The sequence below is a fragment of the Drosophila serrata genome, unplaced genomic scaffold (genome assembly GCF_035046125.1).
Source record: "Drosophila serrata isolate PLE 108 unplaced genomic scaffold, ASM3504612v1 contig_272, whole genome shotgun sequence".
Lineage (NCBI taxonomy): Eukaryota > Metazoa > Arthropoda > Insecta > Diptera > Drosophilidae > Drosophila > Drosophila serrata.
In genome coordinates this window covers 10,915,852-10,934,671 of record NW_028257170.1, presented here as the reverse complement: position 1 = coordinate 10,934,671, position 18,820 = coordinate 10,915,852, and the positions used below count along the sequence as shown (strand labels likewise).

The window sequence follows — 18,820 nt, the reverse complement described above, 5'->3', positions numbered from 1 at the left end:
ACAAATGCTATCTAAACTTTAATTCTTACTTTTCCTGCTTGTCAATTATTTAATTATTTTCAAAATTTCTTTAGTTGAGCTGTAGAATTCCTAATCAAGCTCCGCATTCTCTCTTTTCTTGCACATTCCTCTGGTAATTGCAAGTCTGTAAGTTGTAAGAAAATCGAAATCAAATTAAGATTCCGACCAAAGCTACGCCTCATCCCCCGGGCAGTGCTCGGCCTAGTGGCTATAAATTTGATATTCAAAGTAAATTTTCAATTTCTACGCGAATAGATATTTCCATAAATAAACCGCATAAATCAGAGCTGAGACCGCGGCTGACAGCGCTCAAAAGCGAACTCGACTCATTAGTAATCAAAAGCTGTGCAGCTCCGGAGACCGCGAACTGGAGAATCTGAATCGAAGACAGGCTTCGATACGCGTCCATTGAATTCTCGCCGAGAGCGGAGACTTGCACAAATTGTTGCACAAGCCGGAGACGGAGACGGAGCCGGAGCGCGGATCGTGGGCAGTAAGTGGCTGGTTGCCACTGGAGCGATGTCGCCAACGCATCGACATTGCCTCCGGCGTCCTTCTGTCCCATCCGTTGCACAGGAAAAACAATATACTAGAAACTTACTAGTACAAAATATTACTAAATCTATTAGGAATATTATAGTTTTTAATAATAATATAATATATTTATATAACCTAACCTAAACTCGTATCACAGAAAACCTTTATAAACACCTCTGATTGATTACAAATAATTATTTAACTTGGGTTCAAATTAGTCTTTAATTTCTTTTAATATAAAAACATATCTTTCAAGTCTCTCTAGATTAAAATACCTCTATCCTAGGTACACTGTTTTTCGCCCAGTGCTGTGTCTTCGATTTCAAGACTCTCCAGACCACCGAGCGCAGAACCCCTGTTACCTTGTTGACTTTGCCTTAATGGCTATTCGGCCGTGTTGCTCTCTGTGGCAATTTAAATATTTTAGCCATTTCATTTTGAACATAATGCTCCCAGTGCCGCTGACCTGTAAAAACACTCGAGTGTCGCTTGTTGAATGGGAACAAAAAAATCTACGAAAATTTCTACTATTTTGCATTTGAGTTGTGATCATTATTTCTGCAGTTTACAACATTTTTTCTGAGCGTTTGGTAACAGATTTTGTTGTTAAGTGGACTTCGTTAGACTCAATTTTACTTGGTCGTTTTAAAGCATATTTATTTTTGGAAATATTTCAAGTATAATATAAGATGCTGGCATTATTTTGAATGTTACTATTTTCTCATATAATTAATGTTGAAAGCATTATGAAATGTTTACGTTTTTTTAGTTTTATATTTATAGTTTATTTTCCTACAGTTTATCGTATCGTGTTAATTAGAGCTTAGGCTTTTTATTGGTTAGCACCTTTTATAAATAAAACCAGGTATGGTATTTTTTAATTAACATTATAATGAAAAACGGCTTAACCAAATCGAAAGTTCATGTCTTTTTAGTTTAATAAATCCATACATTTTTAAAACAGTTTGTAGCAAAACAGACTGTTAAAAAGGGGTTATCTGGTAAAGGATTTTATATAAATCTTGCTTAATTTAATTGGTTTTGTTTGAGGATTTCTTGACCTTGATCTTGGTTCCGCCCACCGATGATTTCTTCCGACCATTTAACTTGGCCTTGTTGGAGGATAATGCAGCGGGCTTGGGCTTAACCACCCTAGGCTCCACTCGAATGTATAGATCGTAGTTGAAGTCCCCGCAGGTCTTGCCTGTGAAAAGAGTAATAAAATATAAAGGATAAAGAAAATGATGATTTTGTTACCGCAACACATTTCCTCGCCACAGGACTCGCATGTCATTAGGCGGGTCTCCACGATGCCCGACTTGTTCTTGATCTTCTTGACACAATTGTTCAGGGCAAACTCCCTTCGATCCCGTGCCTCTGTCTTCAGTTCCAGCTTTCCCATCTCCACCATTCGGCTGAAGTACTCCTCCTCCTGCTTATTCTTGGGTCGCAATGTGGTCAGCATTTTCCAGTCGATGGGCACAGCGCATAGCTCCATTAGCACCACATCCTTCATCTCGCCGGGAACGGGATCCGCGTAAGTGTAGAGCGCCTCTCGCTCGCCATTCGTCCTCATGAGCTTACGCATCTCCTTTTTGGGCATCTTGAAGGCATAGTCCTTCTCCCGGATCTTGATTTCCTCGGCACGCACCTTGACTGGACGCATCTTGTAGTCGGGCACCTTCTCAAATAGCCGCTTGAACTCTTCGATGGTCTGGATGTTGCTCCGACTGAGATCCAGGACGGGCACCACCGTTTTCTTTTTCGACAGCAAATCATCGAGTTTGCTCATTTTTGTAAACTATTTTCAAGGGTTTAATTAGAAAAAACAAAGAAACAAATATTGAAGTTGTTTAAACTGAATAACTAACTTTATAGACTTGCTAACCTGATTTAAATAACCAGAGCTAGAAATACAAATCCTTTTCGAGTTAGAAAAACCCTAAATGAATATCGATTAAATATGAATGGTTGCCTAGCAATAGCCTTCCTCTGATTCCAGCAGTTCTGTTCCCCTTCCTGTATACATTAGCTTAGTTGTTTATTATTTATCCTACTTAGTATACTTATAGCTCCTTCTGTTCTCTTTCTCTCTTTATAGATACAACTCTATCACGTGCCGAAGCTACAAGTTGTTGATAAGTCGCTGGACAAACAACGAACGAGACCCGAAGACCCCAAAAAAAAAACCCGCTGAGAAGTCGGCAGCCAGAAAGCTGAGCACAGAAACAAATAAACCCAAATCCCAAAACTCAAACCCAAATCTCTGGGCTGGCATTTCATTTACCTGGCTCGCGTTACGTGGTGCGGTCGGTGTCTCGTCTGCCCGCCAAAAAAAAAATCACTACGACAGAAACGAGATTTCCAAGATTCTGCAACGAAAGTCAAAGTTACAAGTTTACTCCAAATTCGAGTCTTTCGGTTCGGTTTAACGTCTTCTGTCACTCCGGTTTCGTCGTCTCCGTGCTCTTTTTCGGCGGTGTGTCTCCTCCGCCGGTGTGTGCCACTTTAGAAAGTGAAAATCGAGTGCAGTCTGTGCCTGTGCCTGCCTCTGGGCGCTGCAACTGAAAGTGAATTCGGACAGCAAGGGATTTCGGGTCTCTCTACGACCAATTCATCATTTAACCATTATCCATCGGTAGCCCGGGAATTCGGCTACTCGAAAGCACTTCTCATACATCGGCAGGAGGGCCCCAGCATAAAGGCATAAAGCAACAATGGAGGCCGAGGAAGTTACAAAACTCGTCGATGGCGTGTACAGGGTAAGATTTCTATTAATACTTGCATTACTGTGTGGGGGCCTAGACAGTATTTGAACTTGAAATTCATACCTCTTAATTCGTTTTTCCCAAATCGAAATATTTAATTTAAAACATAATTGCACACCGTCTACTCCACTTGGCTTGAGGTCACAGCCACAACTTATGCAACCCCACTGACACCTGAAATACAAAACGCAGCTTTTGGCCGAAGGCCGTTTCTATTAGCCACTTGCGACTAATTCCCAGTTACGTTCATAACGATGTGTACCCTTTTGGAAAACAATTTATAACGCTAAATGTTTTCTTTTTGTAACTAAATTTATCGCCACACGCGATCTCCATAAGCGGCAGCCAAACGAAAGCGACCAAAAATTAATCTACAAAATGAAAACAAAGAGCCGTGACTTGAAAGTTTACCAGGGATACCCTTGAAAGTTTACCAATATATAGTGATTTCAATAATTATATTTTATATCTAAAGGTACATTAAATATATGAGGCTTATGGTGCTAATATGTGAAAAATTCTGGATACATTACACATAAGTAACCATCAAATGAACTTCTTCAAAGAAACCTTCAAACTTTTATGATTGAAATGAAAACTTAATTTGAACAATATAATGGCGTTTATTTTTTTAATGTTAGGTTCACAGATAGTTAAACAAACAGCTTAGACAGTGTTCCAAACTTGATTTGGGGTCTTAAGTACCCCTTGGAAGGGCATTCAAGCTTTGGGATCATAACCAGAAACACACAAATAGTATATTTGAAGATTAAAATGGTAAAATACATTTTGAAAGTGAATTTTTTCTTGTCGTTTGGGCTGCTGTGTAAATTCATAGCCAAATTTGGTCACGACACACGGTGCTTGTATCTTGGTTTTCTTTTATTTTTATTTATTTTTTCGGCATACATTTCTGCTTAGGCCTCTATATCTTGCAAAGCAAACGAGTTCAATTGGGTATTTGATTTGTCTGTCTGCAATTCCCCACAAACGGCTGGGAAACTAAAAAAAAAAGCTTTGCAAAATAAAGAAAAGAAACCGAATGCGACGACTCCGCCTTGAGAGTTTGGCAAGTTTCGGCTTCTCTTTTCCAGAGGTTGCATCTGCCCGAAGTTGGCGGCTATTGCACATTTCGCGCATCTATTTCATTATGTAACTTTCGGCTGTAATTTTTTTCTTTCTTGGAAAACTTGCTGTTGCCGCTAGTTTGTGGTTTCTGCCGCCTGAAAATTGCGGAAACTTTGTTTTTGTTTTTTTCGGCTAGCTTCCTTGGCTGCTGTTGCACATGGCTGCATTTTCGCGACCGCCATTTGCATTTTTCCCGCTCGTGTTTTTCTTTTTGCTTTTTTTTTCTCTCTTGTGTTCGCACTGTTATTGTTTATTTGCGACAATGTAAATCGAATAAATGGGCGCTGCTGCTGGCTGATTTAATTAGTGCCTTGCCTGCGGGGCACTTGACAAACCCGAGTGCAAACGAAAGACTCAGGAAACGAACTCGCTGCGGCAGGAAAAGAGATCGGAATTGGAATCTCAATGGCCGGGCATCAATCAACTGGAGTCACTTCCTCCTCGACGCATACCAGATTATGACTTAATTCATGGACCAGTCCATCAATCGATTTATTATATAAACATTTCATTTGCTTACTTATGTATTATTTGTGTATGAGCTGCATGGAGTTCGCCTTGTTTCGCCTAATGGATTGCCTGCCATTTGCCTTTCTGTCCGGGAATGTGTGTGAATTCACTTCTGGGTTCGGTCTGTGCAAGTTCTTGAACGGGTTTTAATTAATGCGATACCATTCGGGCTTCGGTTCTGTCTCTATTCTAAACTCATTAGTGGACCGCGTTTGCTTATCTTTATTTTTGGGTCGCGCTTTGGCCTTTCTAAAATTGGCACACTTAACCGTTTTTAAAAAGGGAGCCGAAATGGGAATTTTAGGGGCAGTTAGCCAAGCGATTGATGTGTTTTAATGCCAAAAATAAAGTAGTTTATATTCCAATCCAAATAAGAAACCAATACGGTTCGGTTTGGGCATTAAATTAATGTTCTATTAGTTACTATCATTCAGTTTAATTTCTTGTTTAATCATTTATTGTGCAAACAAATATTGTTTATTTATTTATTGTTACTTGTTCAGTTTCCCTTTAATTTGCAAACATGATTACGTTTACGGTTTTAAATACTTTAAAATGCTTATATAATTCCAGCAGAGGCATTGCAATTTATGAAACTTGTAGCTTAAGTTTTTGCTAGCACTCGTAATAAATCTTGTACTCTGTTTAACGATAAATCTTGAATGGCAAACGAGTAAAGTTGCCTGAGAGATGTACTTAAGAGATGATTGCTAAAGCCGCTTTCACTTTTCATTTTTAAACTTTTATCTGAAGCCAGAAATAAGTAATGATTCTCTTAATAAAATATATAAATAAACAGCTATGACAGGAAATAAATTCGGAATTCGTTTAGCTTCATAAATAAATGTACTTAGTTTTATAGTCCATGAAAGTTCTACCGCCAACAAGTTCCCTTCTCCTTCTACCACCATATAATATAAATGTTCATTTTTTGTGTACATAAAACCACAAGCTACTGGCAAGCAAGTTTTGGGACGTCAAGTTGATTTCAAAAAACGCATTTCAAGCAAACAGCTGCCAGTGCCAGCCCGGTGGCGATGAATGCCTTCGGATTGTTTGTCACTCGCTTAGATTTATGGCACATTCTCCACAACATAAATCGAAACCGAAGCCCCTGTGAGAGCCTGCCGCCAGTCGGGTTGAATCGACTGGGATTGGATCAGAATGACATCCAGCTGACCACACAAAAGCCAACCTGCCTGCCTCCTCCAGACGGGTGGAGAAGTCGCAAGAGAAGGTGTTGGAGAAGGAGATGGTGGAGGCGAAGCCCCTCAAGAGTTGGCACCCGACACTGCCGGTGCACTGCCACATTGTGGGCCGAAGGTGTCCAAAGTGATGAGAAAAAGCGGGGAAATAAATTAAAATTGCAGCCACCTAGTGTCCACAGACAGTCCGGGGGATCGAGGCTGCCGGTGGCGACTGCAGACTTCGGACCATGGACTGCAGCTGATTGCCATGTTGAAGGCATTTCTAAGGCTGCTGCATTAGAGGAGCCACCGCCACTCGGAACGATGTCAAATCCATTGGCCTGAGGCAGGGGGAATCGGTGTGGTAGCTTGGCATGACCATGGCGAATGGAACTGGGTTAACGTCCTACTCGCCGGCGAGAAGCCCTACCAATCCCACTGGGTCCATTTCCCAGATACCCTATTTGCTTGGTGGGATGGTTAAGAGCTTTGCTAAATATTTAGCTTGCTTTTAAAAGCGAACAAACATATGCTTTCATATGAAAAAAGTCATTTAAAGTGAGCACATAAAACATAATGCTACCTTTACTGAAACAAAAGTTTCCGCATAAATTGATTCCGTTTGAAAGCTCTCATACCTTTGACCCAAAACAATTAGCGAACAAAACCGAGTACATTTATATTTGTCATTGTTATATATCCTAAACTTGGCATGTCCTAGCCCCATCTACTCCTTCATATCGTCAAGGACATCTAGTCTTCGCTGGCAGAAAATTACAATTTCATTTGAGTTCGGCAAAGAACCAAGCCTGGGAAGAAGTCACGCAACCGAGAACTATCCGCGCTTAGCATTTTTCACGCACTTTGCGTTCATCTGTGGATACTTGTGGATACTTTTCATGTGGCAGGGAGGGAGGAGGCGTGACTGGTTGCGCCTTAACGCCTTCGTTGAGGTTTTTGTCAACAGCCAAGTTGAGTTTGACTTTGTGTTTGAGGCAAACCTGTTGCGTGTTGCTTTTTTGCATTTGTTGGTTTCTAATTGGCATAATTGCGGTATACTGTTGCTGCCCCGGCTACGTGCTGCATTCCCGCATGCTCTGCGGTGGGTGTGTCTCCTGAGTTATGGCCCAACCTGAAAGAGGCTCTCCAAACGCCAAAGCGCCTGCACTCCTAAACCAAACGGACACTAAAAAAAATCTAGAGTTTTTTGCGGGTATATACCTTGGAACTCCAAGTTAAGTTTATAATTATTTAAGGCTATGAATTTTAACATTTAAAATAAAGTATTTATATAAAAGAACCTGCAGCACATACTAAAACATTTCCCTTACAAAATTGATATGTGTGCAATCTGGAATATAGTTTACCTTACAAGTTTTAAATTATATCCAATGGTCTTTGAGTATTTCTATAATTCTTCACTGTTTAGTATTCATTAGTAAGAAATGTATACCTTTTAACTTGGGTTGGTCTTTCTATGAAATAATTTTATTCTTGGTAATAAATTTTAACTTGATTTTCTATTAACAAATGTAGAGACAATTTTGTAAATATATTAAAAAGGTGTACGTGAAATTGTTAGGAATTTTAAATTGGCTTAAAACACCGTAACAATTACAAATGCAATGTAAAAAATACAAAGTTGTTTTAAATTGATTCCTTATAAATTGATTAGCTGATTTTTCTCTCTGTCTACCGCCCAACATTCCGCATCGTTGCTTTTCTAAGCAAATGGGAGGCTTTCGTGTTATGCTTTACATTTAGTCTCTGTTTTAATTAAAAAAATTACACATGTGTGGCGCTCACTGCTGGCGATTTATGTTAAGCGACGATTAGAGACCAAGTCACATGGGCTTGGGTTTGGGTTTGGGGTTCGGTTTAAGTTCGGAACTGGGGCTTGGGATCTGGATATACTATACATTTACTATATAAGTGCTGGGCAAGACTACCTCAATTAATTTTGGGTTAAGTGTTGTCTGTGGGTCGCAGATTCGCGGGCGTGATAAGCGATTGCGTCAGCTTTTGGGCCAAGACTGAGGGAGAAGGTGGTTAGCCTGGTTAATTGCTGAATCGAACGAGCAGGAATTTGCTAAACACTTGAGCCAATTACATCAGGTGATAACATCGCTTGAAAAGGGAACTTGTTTGCCAAATTTATTGCGAATAGATTGGTTGATTTGGTTTGTTCTGCAAGGAAAAATATTATGCTGGAAATAGCCAGAAAACATATTATATCTAATTTAATAGAATTATTCTGTTAGTAAATTAGACACTAAGTACTTACATATATTAATCTTTCAAAAGATTTTAAATGTCCGTGATTCACATTTAATATCAATAATGTACAAAAATTACTTTCAAGGGTATAGTAAGAACGAAAAATCGTGTGTTATTATGGCCTACTCCAAGTTCAATTCCAAGAGATGGATTTGCAGCAACCACAAAATGAGTTGGCCACAACAACGAAGCAATTAACATTGATAAAACCATTAAAGCTGTATCGCAAACACACTTGAATCTATCAAGTTTTTCGGATATCTATGTCTATCTAAACAAAACGTATCTCTATCTAAGCCAAATAAACTGCACAGAGGTCAGCAGAGAAGAGCCACAGTCTGGAGATGCAGGCGAGTGCAGATGCGAGTATCTGTATCTCAAACTATATTTAAATCAGCCGGGTTGTAGATCATAAAAGCAAACACTCGAGCGAGCGAGTTGAATCGTTAAACTGCGACGACCTTGAGGGTCGAGTATCTAAGTATCTCAAACCGAGTGCTGGCCCCCGATCCATTCCCACGCCTCGCCACCGCATTCGCAGCCAATAAATTGACTCGTAGAAAAGCAAATAAAGTAAAAACCGGGGCGTAAACATTTGGCAATAAACCGCGGCACAAGCGGGGCGAACTGTTCCAGCGCAGAATGTGTTGTTTACATACTGGGTTTTTGACATTTTCTTGCTAATTGCTTGGACTCGGCCAAGGCAATCGGTAGTTGGTAGTATGTAGCGATCGATTGTAAGTACTGGCTTTTGATCAGTTCTATTTCGGGCGGAAGTGATTGGCCGTCAAAGAATTTCCTACCTATCACGGGAACAGTCATCAATTAAGCTTAGAGAGATTCCATATGCCAAAGATTTGGCTTTCAAAGAGCTGTTGTTCGTTTGGCCAACAAGGCACACGCTTTGTGGCCAAAAAGAACTTTGAATTTGGGTTTTTGTTTCCAGTTTGCGTGTTAAGTGCTCGGCATTGTCTACTACAGGCCAAGCCCAGGACCAATGAGTGGCTTTGTGTATTTTCAGGTGTCAACACTCGCCTCTCCGATGAGGTCACCTCCCTTCCACATTTCACATGACAATCGCTTCACGTCATTCATGGAAATGCAGCTTCAGCCCAAGTTCCAGTTGTGAATTGTATGCAAATCCCCGCACTTCTCAACAAAGTTGTTAATTAATTGTCGTTTGACTATTTATCGCTTAACGTTTTCCGCGGCCCTAGCCGAGATCAATTGATTGATCATATGACTCATATCTAGGTAAAGAAGGTGTAATTTAAATTAAAATAGCCTCGGCGATGAGGGAGTTCTGATAATAATCAATCACCAAGATGCTAAGGCCAGAGAAATACTATGTGTTGGTGATTTATGATCTTTTGAATTTGTTAGCAAAGTGCTTATTCTCTGAACTGTACTAAAATACTATAAATAGACAAATAGTTTTCATTTTTAGCTCTGTTTCTAAGATATAGGGTTGTGTATATTGAGCTTACTTGGTTAAAACTATTTTTGATAAAGATGAAACCGGTTGACTAATTGACTATAACTAAACATCATTATGTAATAGTATTAATTAGTTTTCTATTAGACAAGTCTGAAAAGTAGGTTGACACTCTTCATATAAATAATTTTAGTGTCAGGCTAGATAAGATCTGGTTAAATCCAGTCTTTCACGACTTAAAAACGGGTTAAATGCAAAAAAAACTAAGTGGATAAAGTCTTCCTCATTTCGCGCTAAGTAAAAATTTTACTACCGACCGTAAAGGCTGAAACCAATAAATTAAAACTTTATTTTAGTATGAAATACCTTTGACAAATTGGTTTAGTAATGTAAAGATATAGTTTAGAAGATCAGTTAGATTTTACTTCATATATTTAAGCAGATATACATGATGAAAATCATACATTATAATGCCTTTTACTATCGTGCTTAAATTATAACATATTACATACTTAGTGCAGGCACAGCCTCCTAAAAAATTATTCAGTTGCTATTGATATATGTATGTATTTACATACCTACATAATATAACATTGATAATTGCATGTAAAATTTTTAAGTTCTAGTAGGCCTTGCCCCCTTTTTATGTTTGATTGACTCCTTAAAATATATATATGAATCATTAATCATTTCATTATTTATTTGTTCTTATTTAGTTTTTAAATATTGACCACCTTTTATTTTAAAGTGAAAATATAAGATAGATTAAAAGAGAATATACATAAGAAAGAATACAAAAATGTCCTAAATTTAATTCCTTTTTATTTATTAATTTATTGATTTGATTGATTTGATTTTATTTTACTTACATTATCTTATTGTTTTCCGGTTCTCTTTCTGTTTCTGCATATTTTTCTTTCTCTCCTTGCTCACTTTCGTATTAACAAAAAATAATATTTTTACTTAAAATGGAAATTGCAATTTTTTTTATTGTTTCCGGTTTCTTTTGATTTTTCTAAGACTTCTAAGACTTAATAGCAATAAATTGCGTTTGTACCTGATGCGAGGATCTTAAAGCTACTAAAAGTATTAAGTTTAAACTTTTCATTTACATTCACCGCTAAATCATAGATGAGAGATTACTAAACGAGCAATTAGCATTACGAGTGCGAGTATGTTCGCTCGGCTACACGGAACTAATGATGTCGCTGGCTCTGACCACAACATTGTCTTGAATTAACTTATACAACAGACTTTTACTGCCGGCGGCCGGCGGGGAAAACCATTACCAACTCGGGCGGGTTATGACGGGGGGCCGGCTGCTGAGGAAATTGAAATGTTGGGTGCCCGCTGGTCCCTCGTATATTACATTTAATTAGCCTTGCGATAAGCAGGCATATGGATATAGCCGAGCTAACGATGCCATCGATCTCCGATCTCCTCCATTGCAGAACATACTCGATCGATTCAATCCGGGAGCCAGGCAGCTGATCGCGGCGGGCAAAAGCTACCTCAAGGCGTTGCACGGTGAGTATGAGTGCTGCTATGAGTGCTGGTATGAGTGCCAGTGCATAACACCATAATCGAGTGCTGCGAGTGGGTACAGCTAACTAATTTGCAATGCATTCCATGCCATTTCATGCAACAGGTGCCGCAACCGCCTCGCGTCTATTCAATGAAGCATTGGCCAAGATTGCGATGAACGCCCAGCAGAGCGGAACGGGCGATATTGGTAAGAGTTTCTGGGCCAAAAAGCAAAAAGCGGGCTTCTTATCCCACCCATTCTACCCCCCCGCAATTTAATTTTAATCTTGAAATTGTCTTGCTTTAATCGTTTAGGTTCGGCTTTGATGAGCGTTGTGAATGTCAACAAGGAGATACAGGAACAGCAAATGAACATTGTGAGTATACTGCGATTAAAACCATAAAAAGTATACTTGAAGAAATGTAATATTTACAACACCGTTCGTGTGTAATTTCGAACCATTTCAACAAATTTGATTCGCAGTTTAAAGCATAACTAATTAATTATAACTGAAGGTTGTTAGGATGAATAATACTCCAATTCAAATTAAAATTATTATAAAGTTACAATATTTAAAAGTATATATTCAAATATGTGATAGGAATACCTTAGGTATTTAAAATACTTTTTTGTAACGTTTTAGGGTTAATTACATCACTTTATTAAATCACTTGACAACTTTTGGTCACTTTCTTAGATTACTATCTATAAATGTCTTGGTTTTTAATTATCTTCCCTTTCCTTGCAGCTAAAAGCCTTCTACGTGGATCTATTGGTGCCATTGGAGACGAACCTGGAGAAGGACACGAAGGTGGTGCAGCATGAGCAGAAGAAGTTCCTGCAGCAGCACAAGGTGCGCATGGAGAGTTATCAGAAGGCCGTGTCCACCATGAAGAAGCAGCGCAAGAAAAAGGCCACGCCCGAGAATACCGAAAAGGAGCTGAGGGTGAGCTAAGGATAATATGCCCATGCGATATATTCAAAGATCTCTAAAAAAACCACTTTCCCACAGAGTTTGCAAGTGCTGGAGGACCAGAAGAAGAAGCTGGATACGTTCTGCGATCAAAGCTACAAGAATGTGAGTTCACAGAGATACACAGAGGAAAATTAAAATTACAATACATATAGCTACAAAGTTCAAATAAAATATTTGAAATGAAAGTATAAACTATATTCCATTACTAGAATGCTCTGGCGCATTTAATATATACTAAGTTTTGACAATTAAAATAATTTCGCTCAATGTATTACTCTTTCCCACTTCCGTTCCGTCGAAAAAAGGCCATGACACAGGAGCGGCGACGGTATGGATTCGTCTTGGAGCGCCAGTGCTCCATCGCCAAGCACTGGATGGCCTACCACACCACCGGCAAGACGGTAATTGATAATAATTTTGAAAATTGGCAAGAGATTGCCGCTTCTCGTGAGATCATTCCCCCGGCCGCGTACGAGAGCGGCTATGGCAGCAGCAGCAACGGCCACCAGAACATCAGCGGCAACATGCGACGCCTGGTGAGTCATTCACGCCCATCAGGGCGATCGATTCAATTCGATTCGAGTCGATTCGATCAAATTGAGCGCTAACCACTGTGTTAATAGCTCTGAAACTTCTTATTCATCAGCTAAAGAAGAGGAAATATTTGCGGAAAAATAAAGAGTTTAAAGGGAAACTATGTATGATAGAATTTTAATATTAACTGTTGAAATAGATCCTTGTCAAAAAGTTACCCAAATGAATGTCATTTTGTAATAAATAAATATAGGAATCAACAGCAAATGATTAATGGAATAATATTCACATCAATATTCACTAAGAATGGAGCAAATTTTCTTCTTTTTTCTATAATATTATATATAAATATACCCATTTCTGCTGACTTCTTCTGACAAACGATTAGTGTGCTAATAAAATACAAGTAAAGAAGTAATTGCATTTAATATTTATTTTTTACTTTTACCCCTAAGAATTTCCAAAAAACTGTAATAATTAAAACATTTTCCATCGCTCTGAAGTTAACTAATATCCTTTACATTTTTAGGAGCGGATCAAGGACGGAGACGATGAGCAGTTGCAGGGTCATGGCAACCAATTGAAGAAGTCGCGCAGCATCGATGCCCCCTATGGCGATATGCGGACTCTGCACGAGCGGGAGAACATTTCCGGAATGGGCGGGGCCGGATCCTCCCATTACGCCCAAAACTCGCTGCCGCGCGCCAAGTCCGACTTTAATCTGGCCTTGGTAGGCACTGGCCCCAACTCAGGTAGGATTTTATTAATTTATTAAAAAAAATTCTTCCCTTTAAAAAGTAGTTTACATGCCATTCATTATTCTCTCAAACAAAAAGCCCAGAAAATGAATTTAATCAAATTATATTTGAAAAGTAGGTATCCATAATTAATTGTTATTGCAAATGTTTCTTTAATTTGCTTATTTTTAAACTATTTGTCACAGATATTTTTTACTCAAAGAGTTTTAAAGCAAACAATAATCATATTTATCACGCTTAGTTTTTGTTTAATAAATAAGAACGCGAAAAAGAGGAAACTTTTTAAATAAAACAAAAAAAAATTCAAACAAATCCATTTATTGAAATTACTGTTTTATTAATTACTCCAGTTTCCTTAATTATTATTACAGAAAGAAAATATCCTTCCTTCCAAAGTTAGATCCAATTTTTTTCTATCTTTGCACATTTTCTAAGCATTATAAATATATTTTTGAACAAACAAAAAAAATATATCACTAAATAATACAGAAAAATAACCAAATATTTAAAAATAATAAAAATCTTTGAAATTCACGTTCAAAAGTATGGCATAAAACGGTTGAAACCAAGAATATAATAAACCGATTTCTGAATATAATAATAATAAAAGTAATAATTATAGTAATAATCTAATTAATGATTTTTTAATCATTTTCAATAGGCAACAAACACAAAATCATCGAGGAGCAACTGGCGCCTTTGGGTGATGACCAACGCGGCGATCAGCGGCCACTGGTTAAGGCTCTCTACGCCTACATGCCCTCCGGGGAGAACCAGCTGTCCTTCGAGGAGGGCGACCGCATTGCCCTGGTGGGCGGCAAGGCCAAGGGCTGGCAGTTTGGCGAGAACCTAAGGACCCAGCACTTCGGCTGGTTCCCGGTGGCGTACACCAATGCAGAGTCCACCGAGGCATCGGCCTCAGGGGGACGGCGCTACGAGAATATGTTGATGAGCTATGAACGGAACGGAGGCGGATCGGGATCCGGTTCCGGCACAGGCGGCCTACGGAGCTACCAGCAACAGCAGCAGGACTACGAGGCCCAGCTGGAGCTGATGGAGAGCCACGAGGCCACGTATCGGCGACGACGCAACCACAGTGCCGAGGAGTCCTCGCCCACGCGAATGTTCGGTGACACTATCAAGCAGCAGAAGAAGTACCGTGCCGGGTCTGGAGCTAATCCGCGTCCAGGTCCGCCACCAACGCTGCCCGCCCCCGTGCCAGTGCCCAGTGGACAGCAGAGCCAGTCCTCACGAATGCTGAACAGCTCCCAGAGTTTCTGTGCCACCAATGGAGGAGTCCCGTCGGCGGTGGAGAGGCGCAAGCAGAAGCTGTTGAACGGCGCCCAGGTAAAGACCACATTTCCATCGAATCCACAGAGGCCTTCATCTGAAGTTTTTGTTTCGCAGAGCCATCCTTCTGGCAAATCCGGAGTTGCTGCGAAAACCTCGCTGCATAGCAGCAACGACAGTGGATTCGCCAACGAACCACCGCCACAGCCGGAAGTGGATTACTCCGATGAGGATGCGGCCACACAGAGAGTACCCATACGGTAGGTGTAGTAGGAATAACCACGGCTTGAAGAGCAGGGATAAAGATTGAATCGGTTAGAAGAATAGATTTTTTTATATTAAAGAGTTATTCAGATGACACCGATAAAGTCCTTGCCCTTTAAGCCGAGTTGCAGCATCCCGCTTTTGCTCCTTAATTGTTGTGACTAATTCTAGCATTTACCATTGCCATTTGGGTTTTTCCTGAATCTTGCTTGATTTATAGTGCCATTATTTAATTAATTTATTTTCATTTGCTTTTTTTTTCGTTCTGATTTGATTTCATGTATCGCCATTTAAATGCTCTGTTGCCATCCTTTGTGTTAACCACCCAAAATCGCATCCCGAAAACACACACTCGAAACATACCGATACCACCACCACACAACCCAAAAACACACAACCGAATACCTCCTCGAATCCACAAAAACCAGACGACGAGCGGACACCAATTCGCATACCCACACGGTGCCCCGGGATGTGGCTTCGTGGACGTTGAACCGCAATTTCCGGAATAGCGTGGATAGCCAGATTGACGACAAGAGCCTTCACCGGCTGAGCCGACAAAGCGGAGCCGGCAAGATGCGCTACGACCTGATCGCCTCCGACGACGAGATTCTCCAGGCTTCCAGTGCCGGCTTGAAGCGCACAAAGTCCTTCTGGAAGTTCGGCGGCGGACGCAGTGGCGAGGATATCCTGGCCGGCATGTCGTTGTGGCAGCATCGCGATCTGGTCGCGGCTCCCAATCTGGAGGATATGCGGGACCGGGACGACTTGGAGCGGCGGTCGGATGAAGAGCGCAACGGCACGCTGACCAAGTCCCACAACTCGAACTCATCGCAGGAGAAGCAGGGAAGGGGGCGCAAGGACAGCCTGACCAGCACCGAGCCCTACGGAGATGAGGATGAGAACTTGTACGGCGTGAGCCCACAGCAGCCACAGCAGCTGCAGCCGCAGAGGAGCAGCTATACGCCCAAGTCGCGCATGAAGATCATGAAAACCATCGAGATAGACATTGAGGAACCCACAGAGAGCGAGCGGATGAGCACCATGCGCCGTGGCCAGTCGCAGGAGCAACAGCAGATTCAGCAACAGCAGCAGCATCGGAAGCTGGACAAGCAGGCCTCGGCAGGAGCAGGATCGCAGCACAAGTCACAGACTCTGAGCCGCTCCAAGCCCACCCAGCATCAGCAACAGCAGCAGCAGCAGTTCCCTCAATCCACGGATGAGGGCGAGAGCGATGAGCACGGAACCCTGAAGCTGAGCGACGTGAACAACTTCTTCGACGAGGGCAAGGGTAAGGGCCATGGACATGGCCACGGGCTGGTCATGAAGACGGTGAAGCGACAGGATATACTCAAGCAGTACTACACTAGCGAGGACGACGAGGAGTCAGATGCGGAGCTGAAGTCAACCAGCTCAGACCCGTACGACTGCATAGTGATCAATGATCACCTGGTGCGCAAGGACGACAAGCTGCGCCGCCACCACCAGCAGCACCAGCAGATGGAGTTCCACACCTTCCGCTCCTCCACGTCCACCACGGCGACCAACACGCTGAAGAAGAGCTCCTCTAAGGAGCAGGACAGCACCCTGACCCGCAACTCAACCGCCAGCTCGGGCGCCCCAACGGCCACCATCCTGCCGCGCACCCGTCTCCTCAAGTCATCCGCCTCCTCCGGCAACAATATCAACAGCAGTGCCACCCTGGAACGGAACTCGAAGAGCCTGGCTGGGAGCAAGAGCTACGGCCCGTGGTATGACTTTTGGGATCAGGAGCAGCACGGGATCACAGGCCAGAAATCATCGAGTGCCAAGCTGAAGTAAGAATCGGTACGAGTACAGGATGACAATGGAGTTTCGCCGTCTTCTTACCGGATAAGAAAATGAGCTGAGAGTGAGAGAGCGGGAAGTGGATGAGCTGCAGCGGAAGTGTTGACAGTAAAACCCATTACCTTATCCCAACCCCTTTCCTGTTGCCTTGTATTTTGTTTGTTAAACTTAAGCCAGAGTTACCCTGTAAAATGATAGCCTAAGTCAAGCTATGTTTCGTTTGTTCTATGTACATATCTTATATTAATTTTAAAGCATACCTAAATACCTGTGTGGGTACGTTAACAGGCGGCAATAGCAGAAGCTGGGCCGAATGTCAGAGGAAACTTCACAGAACAAGGACCTCCTCGAGCAGTTATACGCTCTCCATTGAGTTTCGGTGCCTGAACCCATATAATATACACAAATCATTAAATTTAATTTTGTTAAGAACTGAGCTTGCGCCCTATTTAATTTGTTTTCCAAGTCCCCGAGTAATGCGAATGCAATTTGATTTTTTAGCAGGCGCGGTATATACCGCAACTTTTCCATAGGTTACTGACCTGTAGCGATTCCGTGTCTCCCAGCTAGCCCCACCATATCCCTTATTAGATTGAGCTTCCCGCCGTAAGTAGGATGTCCCATCGAGGCAATTTGGAGCCACCGGGGCCGCACTACTTATCCGGACGAGTCCTTGATCTTTTCCAGAGCCTCTCAGTTCGCCACCGTCAAGTTGCGGCACACCAAGACCAACGACCGATCGGCTCCGATGATCTATCGGAGCGTGAACAAGTAGCAACGACAGCAGCGGAAGGTGGAGTTCTCCCTGTGACCATTCGGTCACCAGAAGATGAGGAACCCAAAGCTCCAGCGACAACCATGCCACGACCCTTCACACTCTCCACATGACAAAATATTTTATATAGCGCCCCTATATATATACTTTATAGTAAAGACATTATCAGTTAGTACTTCCAGCAGCTGGTGGACCTGGATTTTGGTAGTCATTAAGTCGTACTGTTTGTTAAACTTTCTGTTTTGTATGTACTTCTATGTTAAAGTTCGAAATGTATGTATATGCAAATAATAAATAATAATGAATAAAAGTTTTTTTCATTAAAACGAATACACTTTTGCTCTGGGCTGCATGGAAATCGGGGGATATAGAAGGCATTGAATTAAAATAAGTCAGGAATTAGGCACTAAATAGCAAGAGATTGGCTTAATGACGTCATATAGAGAACATTTCTTTGTAAGCCAATTCCAAACGAATTTGAATTTCTTTATTAGATCCTTATAGCGATAGTTTTTGATTGAGTTGTCCGAATTGTAGATGTACTTTATAAGTGTCTACAAAAAAATGTTGAAATGTATATTAATTTTTTTGTATTAATATTTTATTGGCAAATTAATGTGCATATATGTATTTGGATATTGGAAGCCGAGTTGATCTTGCCATGTGCCTTGCAGTTATTCCTTTTTTTACTATCTCTAGTATATAAATAGAAACGAGACGGATTGGACTTTATCCTAAAGCTGCCATAGGAACAATCGCATAATTTTGAGAAAAAAAAACGTATAACTTTTTCAGTTTTCAACATATTTTCATCTATACATTTTCATCCATATTGGCGAAAAAGTAAATAGGTATGGTCATTGGTGCCATCATCTTCTTTCCTGTAAGGGACTCCAAACCATCCTTGCTGTCCAAGGGAGGCGCCAAGCAACAAATATTAATAAAAATCCAAGCATCAAATAGTTAACGAGTTTTAAGTTTCAAAAGAGCCGGTTGTTAAAAAAGTAT

At 41.0% G+C, this 18,820-nt stretch overlaps 2 protein-coding genes across 14 annotated transcripts; one reads left to right on the top strand and one right to left on the bottom strand.

Moving 5' to 3' along the window:
- Positions 1-1,318: 1,318 nt before the first annotated feature.
- LOC110189886 (uncharacterized) lies at positions 1,319-2,510 on the bottom strand. Its single transcript, XM_086833754.1, has 3 exons — positions 2,447-2,510; positions 1,816-2,359; positions 1,319-1,762 (listed from the first exon to the last, which is right to left on the bottom strand). The coding sequence occupies exons 2-3, from the start codon at positions 2,348-2,350 to the stop codon at positions 1,590-1,592; spliced, it is 708 nt and encodes a 235-aa protein (XP_086689880.1). The 5' UTR covers positions 2,351-2,359; positions 2,447-2,510; the 3' UTR covers positions 1,319-1,589.
- IRSp53 (Insulin receptor substrate 53 kDa) lies at positions 2,470-18,138 on the top strand. 13 transcript variants are annotated; one of them, XR_015271916.1, is made up of 12 exons: positions 2,470-3,320; positions 11,315-11,390; positions 11,512-11,595; positions 11,703-11,764; positions 12,137-12,334; positions 12,401-12,466; positions 12,670-12,900; positions 13,428-13,650; positions 14,318-15,003; positions 15,064-15,206; positions 17,542-17,643; positions 17,725-18,138. XR_015271916.1 is itself a non-coding variant. In XM_086833751.1 (11 exons), exons 1-11 carry the CDS (start codon positions 3,276-3,278, stop codon positions 17,810-17,812), a joined length of 1,902 nt encoding a protein of 633 aa, XP_086689877.1. In that variant the 5' UTR covers positions 2,470-3,275; the 3' UTR covers positions 17,813-18,138. The 13 variants fall into 13 exon arrangements, 8 of the variants coding, with proteins under 8 accessions (XP_086689877.1, XP_086689879.1, XP_086689878.1 ...); XR_015271915.1 differs by having other exon boundaries at positions 17,539-17,643; XR_015271914.1 differs by having other exon boundaries at positions 14,318-15,206.
- Positions 18,139-18,820: the final 682 nt, after the last annotated feature.